Genomic DNA, 14,045 nt, shown 5'->3' on the forward strand with positions numbered 1-14,045 from the left:
TGGTGCTAAGAAAACTGGACAGTTACATGCAAAAGAATAACATTGGACCACTTTATTACATCATACACAAAAACTCAGAATGGATTAAGGACTTAAATGTGAGATCTGAAACCATAAAATTCTATGTTTTCTAAAAAAACTTAGGTAGTAATATCTTGGACATAATTCTTCCAACATATTTGCAGATATGTCTCCTTGAGCAAGGGGGAAAAAGCAAAAATAAACTGTTGGGACTATACCAGAATAAAAAGCTTTGACACAGCAAAGGAAACTGCCAGCAAAACAAAAAGGCAACCTACTGAATAGGAGAAGATATTTGCAAATGATGTATCTGTTAGGAGTTTATATCCAAAATATATAAAGAACTTAAACAACTCAACACCAAACAACCCAATTTTTTAAAATGGAGAAAGGACCTGAATAGACATTTTTCCAAGGACATAGAGATGGCCAACAGACACACGAAAAAATATTCAACATAATAATCATCAGAGAAATGCAAATCAAAACCACAATAACATTACCTCACGCTCATTAGGATGGCTACTATCAAAAACAAAACAGAAAATACCAAGTGTTGGTGAGGATGTAGAGGATGACAGATGTATTGGAACCCTTATCCACTAATAGTATCAAAAAGAAATACTTAATATATTTAAGAAAGCATAAGATTTATATGCTGAAAACTGCAAAACATTAATAGAAATGAAGAAGGCCTAAGAAATGGAAATATATCCCACGTTCATGGATTAGAAGACTTAATATTGTTAAGACAGCAGTCCTGCCCCAATTGGTCAGATTTAGTGAAAACCCTAACCCAAATTCTAACTGCTGTTTCTACAGAAATTGACAAGCTGATCCTATTTCCCTTATAGAAATCCAAGGGACCTGGAATAGTCAAAACAATCTTGAGAAAGTACAACAAGCTGGAGGACTCAAAGTCCCGTTTTCAAAACTTGCTTCAAAACTACAGTAATCAAGAGAGTATGGTACTGGACAAAGGGTATATATATATGTCAGTGAAGAGAATTGAAGGTCAGAAATAAACACATGTGTCGATTATGAATTTATTTTTTACTTGAGGGCCAAGCTAACTCAAGGGAAAGAATAGTCTTTTCAAGAAATGGTGCTGGAACATTTGAATATCCACATGTAAGAAATGAAGTTGGGTTTCTACCTCATGTCATATACAAAAATTAACTCAAAATGGACCCATACCTAAATGTAACAGCTAAAACAGTAAAACTCTTAGAAGAAACATAGAGATAAAATCTCATGACCTTGGATTTGGCAGTAGATTCTTAAAAATGATATCATCAGCAAAAGCATCAAAAGAAAAAATATAGATAAATTAGATTCTATCAAAAGTAAAAACTTTTGTGCTTTTCAGAGAACACTATCAGGGCCCCCTGGGTAGCTCAGTCAGTTAAGCATCCAACTCTTGATCTCAGGGTTTTGAGTTGAAGGCCCACACTGGGCTTTGAGCTTCACATGAAGCCTACTTAAAAAGGTGGGGGAGGTGTATGGGTGGCTCAGTTGGTTAAGTGTCAGATTCTTGGTTTCAGCTCAGGTCATGATCTCATTTGTGAACTACCAAGAAAGTGAAAAGACAACATATAGAATGGGAGAAAGTATTTGCAGATCAGGTATCTGATAAATCTTTAGTATTTAGAATATATAAAGAACTCTTACCAATCAACAAAAACATAACCCATTTTTTTAAAGTGGGCAAAGGATTTAAATAGACATTTCTCCAAAGAAGATGTACAAATGGCCAATGAACACATGAAAAGATGCTAAACATCATTAGTCATTAGGGCTGTGCAAACCAAAATCACATGACACTTCACACCCACTAGGATGCATGTAAATTTTTTTTTTTTTGCAAAAAGGAAAATAGGATAGTTTTTAATAAACTATAAGCTAGGATCAAATACTGTAACATGCTAGGACATGAATGAACCTTGAAAACATTATGCCAAGTGAAAGAAGCCAGAAACAAAGGCCACATATTGTATGATTTCATTGCTATGAAATGTCCAGAAAAGGCAGTCCATAGACACAGAAAGTAGATTGGCTTTTGTCAGGTCTAGGGAAAAGGAAGGAGTGGTGACTGCTAATAAGTAAGTTTCCTAGTGGGGTAATGAAATGCCCTGGAATTAGATAATGGTAATGGTTGCATAACCTCATGAATATACTGGTATTACTGAATTGTACATTTTAAATGGTGACTTTATGGTATTTGAATTTCAATTTAAAAAAAAGTTAAAGTCGGGTGCCTGGGTGGTTCAGTTGGTTAAGTGTCTGGCTCTCGGTTTCGGCTCAGGTCATGATCTCACGGTTCGTGAGTTCAGGCCCCATGTCACACTCTGTGCTGGCAGTGCGGAGTCTGCTTGGGTTTCTCTCTCCCTCTCTCTCTCCCCCTCTCCTGCTCACACTCTCTCTCTAAATAAACTTTAAAAAACTTTAAAAGTATATATATCCATCATCACCACACCTAGTTACAAATTAAAAAAAAAAAAAGTCAAAGTCAAGCTTGATAGCCGTTTTAGCTGGTGAAGATACTAGCCCTACCATTCCGAAGATGACAGAAGAAACAGGGGTTTGGGTTTAAAAAAATAACCTCAAATAATCATTATCATAAGAACTAGAATTTGTTGCATTGTATTCTACACAACTGGAAACCCGTATAACTCATGATTTTGACCACTAGCCAATTTCAAATCTAGTCTCTTACATCTTTTAAAACAAAGAGATAAAAAAAAGTAAAAGTGCCTCTAGGGTAACCACCTTAGAAGCAGAAAGGAGCCTTTTTTTTTTTTAACTGTTCCTCTTCTGGTTTGAGTTTAGGGAGCAGGTTAGAAGGCAAGGCATTGTGCCATGCAAGAGAAAGGTAATATTTCTTCAGATATACAGGGGAGCCTGAAATGTTGATCCCACCAGAGCAGCTGACTACACAGCTGCTCTCCCAGCCAGCAGTCTCCCGTTAACCCCCTGTGTGTAGTCCAGATGTTTCCATTTTCTGTGTGTTCTGAAAGGGAATGCCGGGAAGATGCACTGCTCTTAGGATCATCTCTTCCTGGTCATCTACTCAGCACTCTTATCATTGCCTCTCTTAAAACGTGTTGATTACTTGTTGATTCAGAGGTCTGTATAGCGGTTTCTAGGTGTACCTATCTAGGAAACAGCAAGATTAATTTGGTATAATTGTAAAATGTTTCTGTAGAGGGAGAATGCATAATTGTTATATTGTCATTTTCTAAGTACTTACAAATCAAATATTAGATAATTCAGGCTGGAATTTTGTTAGAGAATAATGTCAAAGTTTATTGAGTTATAAATTCCAGAAACAAGCTTTTGCCTAATTTTTAAAATCTTCTCTTAACTCTTCTGACAGCTCTCTCCTTATTAACAATTTCCAAAAAGTAGTGATGCCGTGTTCGTTTCTGTAGGTTATTTTAACAAGCTGAGATTCTCTGAAGATGATAATATACTTAGAGGGTCTTCTAGTACCTTCACATTCTACTCTAACTTAACTGGGACCTATAAAATGTACCAAGAATTCTTTATAAGCCGTTTGGAACAATAGACTGGAAACATTGGGGTAGTTTAGATGATGGGAATAGATAACAGGGAAGATCTATGTGAATATTTATCCCTTCATTTTCACGCTATCTAGAGTATCAGTCTTTCCATTTGAAATGTCTAGTGTGTGTTTTGCTTTAGATGTAACTTTTGACTTCTGTTTTCTTTTAATGGTTACTTTACCATCTAAATAGTGACCAAGTATTATTTGTAAATTTGTTTCTGTTGGTCTTTGCTAGGAAATATATTTTGCCAGGAACACATTTGCTAACAATACATACTGACTGGATGGCTCTACTTTGGGCTTAGTGAATTTAAGAATATCCTGTATATATAAGTAGAAGTAATACCTTATACCTTTAAAAGAGTCAGTTGCTGGTTTTTGTTTTACTGTTGAAAACTTTTAAGGTTTGGAGATGTAATTTTGTTTCACACATTGGTTCGTGTTTATCATGTCTCCACACCTCATTTTGACTAATTTTAGTTTGAGCATTCGTTCTGGATTGGTTCGTATATTTTAGTGATGTTCAGGCTAAAAGAGTAAGTCAGTACTGCTAATAAAATGAGAAAAATCCAGGTACAAAGAACATGTTTTTCCAGTAAAGTAGTCACAGCCCATCAGACACTGACTGGGACATGTTTCTCCAGAACCAGAGTCCGTTCCACATGACTTTTACTTGCTAGGGATCTTGTGGCCTGACTGGCCTCTACTGAACTCTGGGGCTCCTTATGGCCCCATCTGAGATCACTGCTCTTTTAAAAAATATTTAAAAGTTTATGAGACTTTTAAAAAATATCCCTAATTCTTTTAGAAGTGACATTCTTTAATAAAATATTTTATATTCTTTTTGCGACCTTTATTTTTGATTAAATTCATAATGCGTTGTTAACTAAACAAATTGACGATCTGCATACCTCTAGACATTTCTAGACATGTCTAGAGGTATGAAGATTTTCAATTTCCCAGGATTTTCTGAGTGTACATAATAGTACATTCTTGAAGAATACCATGTAAGTATCTAAGAATTAGAAACATTTTTTATTTAGTAGTACTAAAGAGTATAATTTGAAACATTTTCAGAATATATTTTGAAAATCCTCAAAATGATAGTGGAAAATGACACCTGTGGTTTCATTACAAGATATATTTTAACTAATAATCTGTTTCCTTTAGGGTTTAATGAAGAAATTCATTCGATGTTCTACCCGTGTAACTGTGGGAACTATTAAAAAATTTTTAAGTTTAAAACTAAAACTTCCAAGTTCTTATGAGGTAAGTTAACAACACAATCTTGATCATTTTGATAATTCTAATCTGAAGTAAAATTTTAACAAAAGAAGTAAAAATTAACAATAGTTTTGTGGAAACCTGGGTTATTTTCATGTTAAAAATTAATTTTGAGAATGTAATATTCTGTTTATGTAATGTGTATTTGTTAACATCCTGACTAAAACATACAAATGCATTTAGTGTTTTACCATTAGAGGAGATACCTAAATAATATTAAGTGATCCAAAAATAAATATCTCAACTAACTGGACTTTAATGCCAACATGCTTTAGGGTCTTTTTTTTTTTTTTTTTTTTTTTTTTTTAATCTGAGACCTTTGAGATCCAGTTTTACCAATTCTTTATAGACTTCTTTTTCAGAATGTAAAACATTGTCTTTTTATGAAAAAGGATTTTACAAATAGTGTTCCTTTAATTATGTGATTTGCAAAAGTGATATTGTTTAGCAGAAGGTAAAACCAATGTAATTGCATCTGCATAAATGCGGTCTACCAGTTTCCTTACAGGAGAGATAAATTGCCCTGATATTGATCACAGCACAGCTTGTAATGTGTTCAATGTTTAGAGAATGTTTAAGATGCTAGAATTACAGCTATAACATAATGAGATACGGTTACCATTTCTCACCTGCCCAAATGGCAGTCTTACAACTTCTGTTAATTTTCTCTTCCTCCCCTTTGGGTTCTGAGAATAGCTTCTGAAAAAACTAAAGACCAAACTAGTGTTCTGTATAAACAAAGACATCAAAGGCAACATAGTTCTTCAGGCTTAGGTATAGTAATATTAATATGAATAGTTTATCATAGTAGAAATAAAATAGGATTTGAACATAGGCATTGACAGGTATTAAGACTATATTATGAGGAAGCCTCTGATCCTAAATTTATTTAAAAACTTCTCTCAGACAACTAATTAATCTATGGATTAAAAATTCTTACTGTGGTTTGGTCCCACACATATTAAAACATTTCCAGAGACATCAACTTTTACATTAGGGAAAAAAAGTATGAGAGTTAATCAAAGCCCTATGTACTTGGTAAAGTAAAAGATAACAATTTATAGATACAACAGTGAAAATAGAAAATGAAACTGTTTTTGTACTTTATTATCTTCTTACAAAATACCACATGCAGTTTTATTTCCTTACTTTTAGGTGTGACTCAATTATTTTCTAGTTTCCAGGAAGTTGTTAGAGCTGAGAGGATGATTTCTCTCACAGTCTTACTGCCGGCACTTATCATCTCTCTCCATAGAAAACAGCAAGGGAGGAGACTCAGTCCACTGACAGCTCCTTGTCTATCCCAGTGTAAAGGACTTTTCCTGTGATTTTTAGAAGGATTTACTGGTTCCTCCCTTATTTTGCTGTCTTAGCATATAGGGTGATGTAGTAATGAAATACTTATGAGCTGAAGCCTTTTGCAACGGCATTGCTCATTGGGGGAGATAGTTTCATTTGTAAATGACAACAGAAGCAGCATACCGAATTAGGGATTGCATCCTAAATCTCTTTACTTCTTTGCTTATGAGTTTATTTTACAGGCAAGATTAAAAAAAAAAAAAAATCATCGGGGCACCTTGGTGGCCCAGTCAGTTAAGCATCTGGTGCTTGATTTCAGTTCAGGTCATGATCTCACAGTTCGTGGGTTCAAGCCCCACATCAGGCTCTGTGCTGACAGTGAAGAACCTGCTTGGGATTCTCTCTTTCTCCCTCTCTCTGCCCCTCCTGTGCTCTCTGTCTCTCTTTGAAATAAATAAAATAAACTTAAAAAAATAAAAAAAACTATTTTGTCTTTTTAAAAATGTCTAAAAAACATTTTGAGGTCCATGTAAGTCACCATAAATCATCAAAAAATCAATATAATTTAGCTAAACATTTGTGTAATACAATTGGAACTCTACTCATTTTAGACTTTTAAAGTTCAGGACTCTCTAATCTCTATCTAGCCAAACACAGAATTATTTAAAACCCATTCTTCTTCCCCCTTTCCACACTTTAAATTAAACTCTTATCAGTCTGCTTTTAATAGCTAAAGAACTGAAATGTTTTACTTTGGGGGCCTATGATAAATGTTTGTTTATGTTTTGTTGAATTGGCAAATCATAGCCACAGTTCTTGGGGCCTTCTTAATTAAGGATTTGGGGGGTTGTTTGGTTCCTGCAACTCTAGAGCAAAAGTGAGCTTTGAAACACGCAACCTTTTTTGAAGTTTGATGCAAGGTGAGAAGAGGGTCCTGGAAGTATTATGCAAGTTACCAACCAAGCAAAACAGGCCAGAGAGCCCTAGAAGACACAGGCCTGTGGCGTGGTCCTAACTGTTCTGTCGACTTAGCTACAGGTAATTACCAGAAGTTCTCATATGCCTTGACGTCCCCAAAAATCTTGTATCCACATTCATTCATTTACCCTCTTGGAATACAAACTAATGAGAGGAAAGCAAGTCCTCTAAATCTTGGGAAGGTGAAAGGATTCTGAGAGGTGAGCTCATAAGCCCCAGGTGCTGTGAGGTCTCCACAGTTCCTCCTCATTCTGTAAGAGACAATCCTGGAAATATGTCTAAACCTGTAAGTGCACAGAGACATGGACTAAAAAAATCTTACACTGTATTTCAAAATTATGTGTATAGACTTGAGTGACAGGTATGTGGGACAAGACAAGCAGTCCTTCATGTTACTTCTATCTGAATTAATACTTATGAGATGGACCAGTGCTTTTAATAAAAATATTCAATGCTCTTTTTAAATAATGGATAATACCTCTATTTTTTATAACTATTTGAATCTTTTTTTGAAATTTGGAAAAAAGTTTAAGACACGAACTACTTACGTTAATGGATCTGTATTCTTTTTAAAGTTGGATGTGCTGTGCAATGGTGAAATTATGGGGAAGGATCACACTATGGAATTCATCTACATGACAAGATGGCGACTAAGAGGCGAAAACGTAAATTGCTTTTATATTTACCTATGTGTATATTTAGTTCTATGTCATTTTATTACTCATATTTAACAGTATTACTTAGAAACAAAAAAACTAGCTTGGGAAAGAGAAGAAACTGATTCCTTTTACTGTTTACGCCCAGCTACTCCATGCTAATTGGTCCCAAGTACAAGACCAAGGTCTGTGTTAAATATGGTTTTGTTATATTGAAGGTGAGTTAAAAGTCCCATCTAAATATGTTCAGAACTCTGCTAACCTCAAGACAGAGAAGATGGCATGTACATGATTTTAAACCCCGGTAAAATACGGGAATTTCTAACTATATGGAGTTGAGTGGGGAGACTAAGTTTTGCCATGATTAGTACGTCTAATGGTTGATGTTATTTTTTGGTTGTGCTAGAAGGAACTGATAGGGTAGAATCTAGGTTATCCTTTTTTTCAGGTACCTCCTTTTCGTGAAAGTGTAAAATCGGAACAAAGGGTAAGTGAGTTTGCAGTGGTTTCTGATGCCAGAATTAGACTATTGTGAGTTAGACCCTAGACAATATGGGAGAAATGATTTAAAAGGAGAAAACCTGAGAAAAATCCAAGAAACCCCAAAGGAGAATTTTATATTTTGAAATGTATCTTTGCTTAGGGTTAATGAGAAGGTTCAAGCATATCTTACCTGAGTTATATATTACATTGATATTATGGAAATCCGAGGGACTAGGGATTATGACACTGATATAGATCAGTGAGGAATGTAGTAGTGATGCTACCAGAAATTCTCTTCATAATCTGAGTACATGAATCCACATTGAGATTGACTAGAAGGTTGTGCTAGGTGACCTACAAGGTCCTCTCAGACATCGAGACTCTGTGGTGGTTATGGTATAATATGTCATACTTCTAAACTGTCTGTAGTTTTAATCTCTCTAATAAGCTAGGCTTTATTACGTTTTTGTGAAAACCTAAGTTATGAAAGAATACTAAAGAAACATAACCTCAGTCAAGGACAAGTGATACAGAATCTGAATATAATGAGGGTTGCCATATTCCAGTGCTTCAAAAACATACTTGTGTGGATTGGAAACATCTATGGAACGTTAATGAAACAGACCCCAAAAAATCATTTTTGTGTGTTCTGTTCAATGGATAGGATAATTGGCTACATTTTCCAGAAATGTCTTGATATAATGATAAACGAAGCACCTAACTTCTAAGGTCAGACTTTTTTTTTCTGAGTCCTACTTGGGTACAATCTTCCTTTTGAGGTGGAATTCTCATGACCGGGAAGAAGAAATGATGTTTGAGGACCAGTCACCAGAGAGTTGTGTGCCCTAGAAAAACATATTAGACCTCTCTAAGCCTCATCTTTTAAAAACCAAATCTAATTATCTTTGTATTTGGTAAATTACTACTTGACTTTCGAGGATATTTTATAGTTTTGTTTTTTTTTAAAATGGTTCTACATACATCACCCTCACTGAATCCTTCCAGCCAAAGTGTTTCGGGTCCCAGGTGCAGCTAAACAGAGGTAGTCAGTTCTTTCTTACCCAGCACAGTTGGGGCCTAGACATTGTGATAGTACATATAATTTTGTAACGATATAATTGCAGCTTTCTTTCTTTGATAAGTCATTGGGCATTTTAAGTACGTGTTAATGATTTTCAGACACTATGAATGGGTTTGCCTTAGGGTTGAAGAGATATAAGAAGTCATCCACTGCAAGACCTCTGCTAGCACTCACTTGTCCTTCACACGACCCCCTTCCCAGCAGTCGCCCACACTGCCAGTTATTTTAATGTCAAAGTGTGAAGGAGCTAATGCATAGAAATTGATATTAATAGACCATCAGTTAAATCAGTCTTTACTACAGTTATGTTTCTGATTACACGTGTTTGACAGTTTAAATTCCTTGGTTGTTTAAGGCATATTTTAATAAAAGTTGCTTGGAAAAATGGTTCGGTACCTTATGATTTTTCATTCCAGTAAAAACGAAACCAATAAATAGAAAAGTTAACCACATTTTATATTTAGTACAATGGTAAAGTAATGTATTAGCCCAATTAATTTTTTCAGCACGACAGCCCTGTTTTTTGTTTGCTCTCCTCCAAGCCTGTTTGCCCCTCAGTCTTCACAATCTCAATATTCCAAAATTTGTCATCCCATTTTTCCAGTTTCTCACACCAAAATCCTTGAAGTCAGTCCTCACTAGTTTCTTTTTCTTTCATCTATCCTTAGCAGATTCTGTGACCTCTGCTATCAGAACACCATCATCAGACTCCAGTTATATCTTACTACCTCCACTCTGCCACGCTCATCCCAGCCACTGTCACCATTTTCCAGAACATCTGTAAAAATCTCCTGCCTGAGCTCCATGCTTCCACTCTTGCCTCCACCTGGGGTCCACGTACTGTCTTTGGCCGGCATAGCGATCCTCCTAAAACAAGTTAGAATATGTCCCTTCTCTGCTCCGAGCTCTCCAGTGACCTCTAATCTCACTTAGATAAAAACTGAAGTCCTTCCAGGGACCTGTAGATACTGACCCCCATAATTTTCCCCAGACATCTCTCTGATCCTATGCTTTACTTTCCGTTGGTCATCACATTCTGACCCCACTCACTCCTGTTTCCTCTAACATGCCAGGCTTTCTCCTGCCACCCTAGGTATCCACCTATTTTCTTTACCCTCTTCACTTAAAAGAATTTTGCTTCTATATCACCTTCTCAGTGAGGGCTCTGACCTTCCTTAATATCACAACCACCGCTCCCATTCTGGCATTCTCCTAATCCGTTTTCAGGTTTGACTGTTTTCCGTAGTATTTTTTTCATACCATCTGACACACTATGCCACTTAGTTATGTTATTATTTGTCCCCCAACTAAAATGTAATCTGAGGATGGGGATGATTATTTGTTCCCTGCTGAGTCTCCAGTAGCTAGAGCAGTGCGTAGTACAAATACTCAAAAAATATTTGTTCAAAGAATAAATTAAATGCAGAGTTTGTCTTTTATAAGGTAATAGTTATACAAAATATATCCTAAAGATCATCTCATTTATTTGGATCTCCATTTCCCATTTGTTTTCTGTTAAACAGATTTTAAATTTTGGCTCATGTTCCAATTAATGAGGAGTTATTATAATAATAATTGGTGAATTCTGACAGTTGGAGTGAATGGAAAAATAAGCAACAAAACAGTCATTTCTTGATCAAGCCCCTACTAGTGTACTTGTTGCAGTCACATCTGTCCCCATCTCTGCCCCCACTCTGTCCCCATCAGTGCCCCTCCACTGCCAGCGGGATGCCAGGATGTCGGTCTGAAAAGTTCACATGATCTGCTTTTGCTACCTGGCTGTGCCTCCTGCTGGGGTCAGCAGATTTCCTACCTTGTGATTTCTTTTACTTGTTTCTGGTACTTTTTTACGGTCAATATTTTGATCTACCTGGGATTTATTTCCTTACACACACATACCTACCACTAGGCTAAGTAAGACTCAGGCTCCTGGGTGACTCAGTCGGTTAAGCAACCGACTCTTGGTTTTGGCTCAGGTCATGGTCTCATGGTTCACAAGATGGAGCCCTGTGTCGGACTCTGTGCCGATAGCCTAAAGCCTGCTTGGGATTCTGTCTCTCCCCCTCTCTTTCTTCCCCTCCCCAGCTCACACGTGCTCTCTCGCTCTCTCAAACATTTAAAAATTTTCTATTAAAAAAAATAAACCAAGACTAAGACTAAATTATTCTAAGATTTTTTTGCCAAAAATATCATTCATTGAATAATCCATACTTTATCTCCATGTTTTGAGCTGTCAGCATTATCTATGCAGATGTTACCTGTACATGTTTATACACACACAGGTATGTGCATTGTGTTCCTGGACATTGTTTTGTTCTTCTGAGTGGGTCTTATCCCTGCACCACATTACACATCATATATAGTTTTTATAAAAATCTGATCACATACCACCCCTAATTTAAAGCCCCTAAGTTGTCCATTTTCTTTGGGATAAGTCTGAATAAAGTTCAGACTAATTTATAAGGCAAATAGGTTGTTTCTATCCTAGGTTGCTCCTTATTACCCTTTTAAAAATTGTGTTGGCTCGCTTTACCCATTTGTTTTTTCAGATGAGCTCTAGAATGGGACTGTGATTGGCACTGGAAGAAATTTTTAGGTTGACTTGGCTAGAATTGGCATCTTGGCAACTGTTTTCTTCTCTTCAGTGCCGTGGGGTGTTTCTCGTAGGGCTATGTTCTCCTGGGTCTCTGAGTAAACCCTGTGGCTGTCTTCCCTTTTCACACGGGATGCTGCCCTGCCCCCTGGCTCTTCTGCCTCAGGCAAGGCCAGTCCTACTCCAGTCACCTCCTGACTTTAGACCTACATCTAGACTCCCAGGAAGAATCTCAGAGAAGCCAGCTTTGCCTCCGCTTCTCCAGGGCTGCAGCGCACCTCCGGTGCCACAGGGCCTCGGTGCCGCTTCTTCCTCCTGGGGCAGCTCCCCTTCAGACTCGGTCTGTTTTCTCAAGTCCTAGCACTTTCTGAATTCTTCAGTGTGATGCATTTTTAAAAGGTTTTTATCATTAGGAATCAAACATCTGGTTGCACTTAGCAAATCCTTAAGAGATTTTTCAGTTCATAACGATACTGCCGCCTGAAGATGTTATACTCAGGATTGGTGTTTCATCTTTTGCTTATGAATGGGAGAAAATGTACCTGTTTTAAAAGCCAGTGCTTCTCAAACTTTAATGTGAATAGAAATCATGTGGGGATCTTGGTAAAATACAGATTCTGACTCAGTAGGTCTGGGGTGGGGCCCAAAATTCTGCATTTGTAACAAGCTCCCAGGGAATGCCAGTGCATCTGATCTTTGGACCATCCTTTGAGTAATAGAACTTTAGGAAACGTGATCCATGACCACTGGCTTGCCTGTGGCTTCCATATCTGTAAATTGAGGGTATAGAATCACAGAATCTGATCTCAATCTAGAAGGGACTTAGTTATTTAGACTAATCACCAATAATACATGATCCTGTTATAATATCCAGGGTTCGTCACAGTTCTGAAACATAAACGGACTCATATGTACTCTTCTGCAACTTTTTTTTATCATTTGATGATGTGTCTTATGGAGAATCAACAAACTTTGATACAATTCTTTATACCACATTGATAGTATTCCATTTGTGTGTCTGTAGCATAATCTGATTAACACACTCCTTTGGTGGAAATTTAGACTTTTTCGAGGTTTTTTTAACATTACAAGCAATAGTTACTCCAGTACATAGATCTTTTTACACATGTGCAAGCATATTCATTGGTTAGATTCCAGGTGTGGGATTTACAAGAGTATGCATATTTAACTTTTTGGTAGATAATAACTATCCTCTTAAAAGATTTTAGCAGTGTATAATTCTACCAGTAATACACAAGAGTGCCCATTTTCTGACACCCTCACCAACACAGCATATTATCAATTTTGTATTTCTTCTGTGAAGTTTCTTTTCTTATCAGTTGCCTTGTTGTTTTTCTATTGTGGTGTTTGTCTTTTCCTTACTAACTTCTAAGAGCTCCTTATGAATTCCAGAAATAAATCTCTGGTCATATGTGTTGTAGCCATTTCCTCCCAGTTGTGTTCTGCTTCCTAGTTTTGACTCAGTTTTTTGATCCCTAAAATTTGAGTAACAATACTTGTCTCGAAATGTCTTAGTAAGAATGAAATACCATGTAATAAAGTACGGCAGAATGCCTGACATAATAAATGTTAGTAAGTTTACGAATAGCTTATGTATCTTACATTTTACTATTATTGTAACTCTCTCTCCTCCTCTCATCCCTGAGAGCTTACTTACTATTCCTATCTTCCCATTCGGCCTCAGCTTTCGTCATGAGCTCGTGTTCTTCCTGCTCTCCTTTTCTCGGGTAGGTTGAATACTAAGTCTCAGTACAGCCCATCTTTCCCAGATGATCCTGGTTGATTTTAGGTCTTGTAGCAAAAGCCCCTGCCAGGACGTACCTACAGTTACTGTACCACATTTGTCTTACTTTGCGTTATTTGCATTATTAAGCACTTTTAGGAAAAACAAACATCCTTCATGGCTGGTACCAAAAGAGATTAATGGGAAAAAATAATCATCACTCTAGTGAAATAGCCTCTTTTTACCTGAACTCTTCCCTTAAATGCTGTTTGGGACTCGGCACAGTTGAGGACGTGCAAGGTCTGATAGGCCAGGGCATGGGGGCTCCAGAGTGAAAA

The 14,045-nt window shown here is 36.7% G+C and overlaps 1 protein-coding gene across 8 annotated transcripts in view; it reads left to right on the top strand.

Moving 5' to 3' along the window:
- The window catches only part of PCGF5 (polycomb group ring finger 5), a 123,587-nt gene that overhangs the window by 96,827 nt on the left and 12,715 nt on the right, over positions 1-14,045 (top strand). For all 8 annotated transcript variants that reach the window (XR_006194744.1, XM_042909002.1, XM_042909001.1 and 5 more), the window contains exons 7-8: positions 4,760-4,858; positions 7,726-7,815. Coding sequence is in view for 7 of the 8 variants with exons in the window: in XM_042909002.1 (XP_042764936.1) it covers positions 4,760-4,858; positions 7,726-7,815 (189 nt within the window). In the remaining variant the exon portion in view is untranslated. The remainder of the gene's footprint in view (positions 1-4,759; positions 4,859-7,725; positions 7,816-14,045) is intronic.

Source organism: Panthera leo, chromosome D2, assembly GCF_018350215.1.
Source record: "Panthera leo isolate Ple1 chromosome D2, P.leo_Ple1_pat1.1, whole genome shotgun sequence".
Taxonomy (NCBI): domain Eukaryota; kingdom Metazoa; phylum Chordata; class Mammalia; order Carnivora; family Felidae; genus Panthera; species Panthera leo.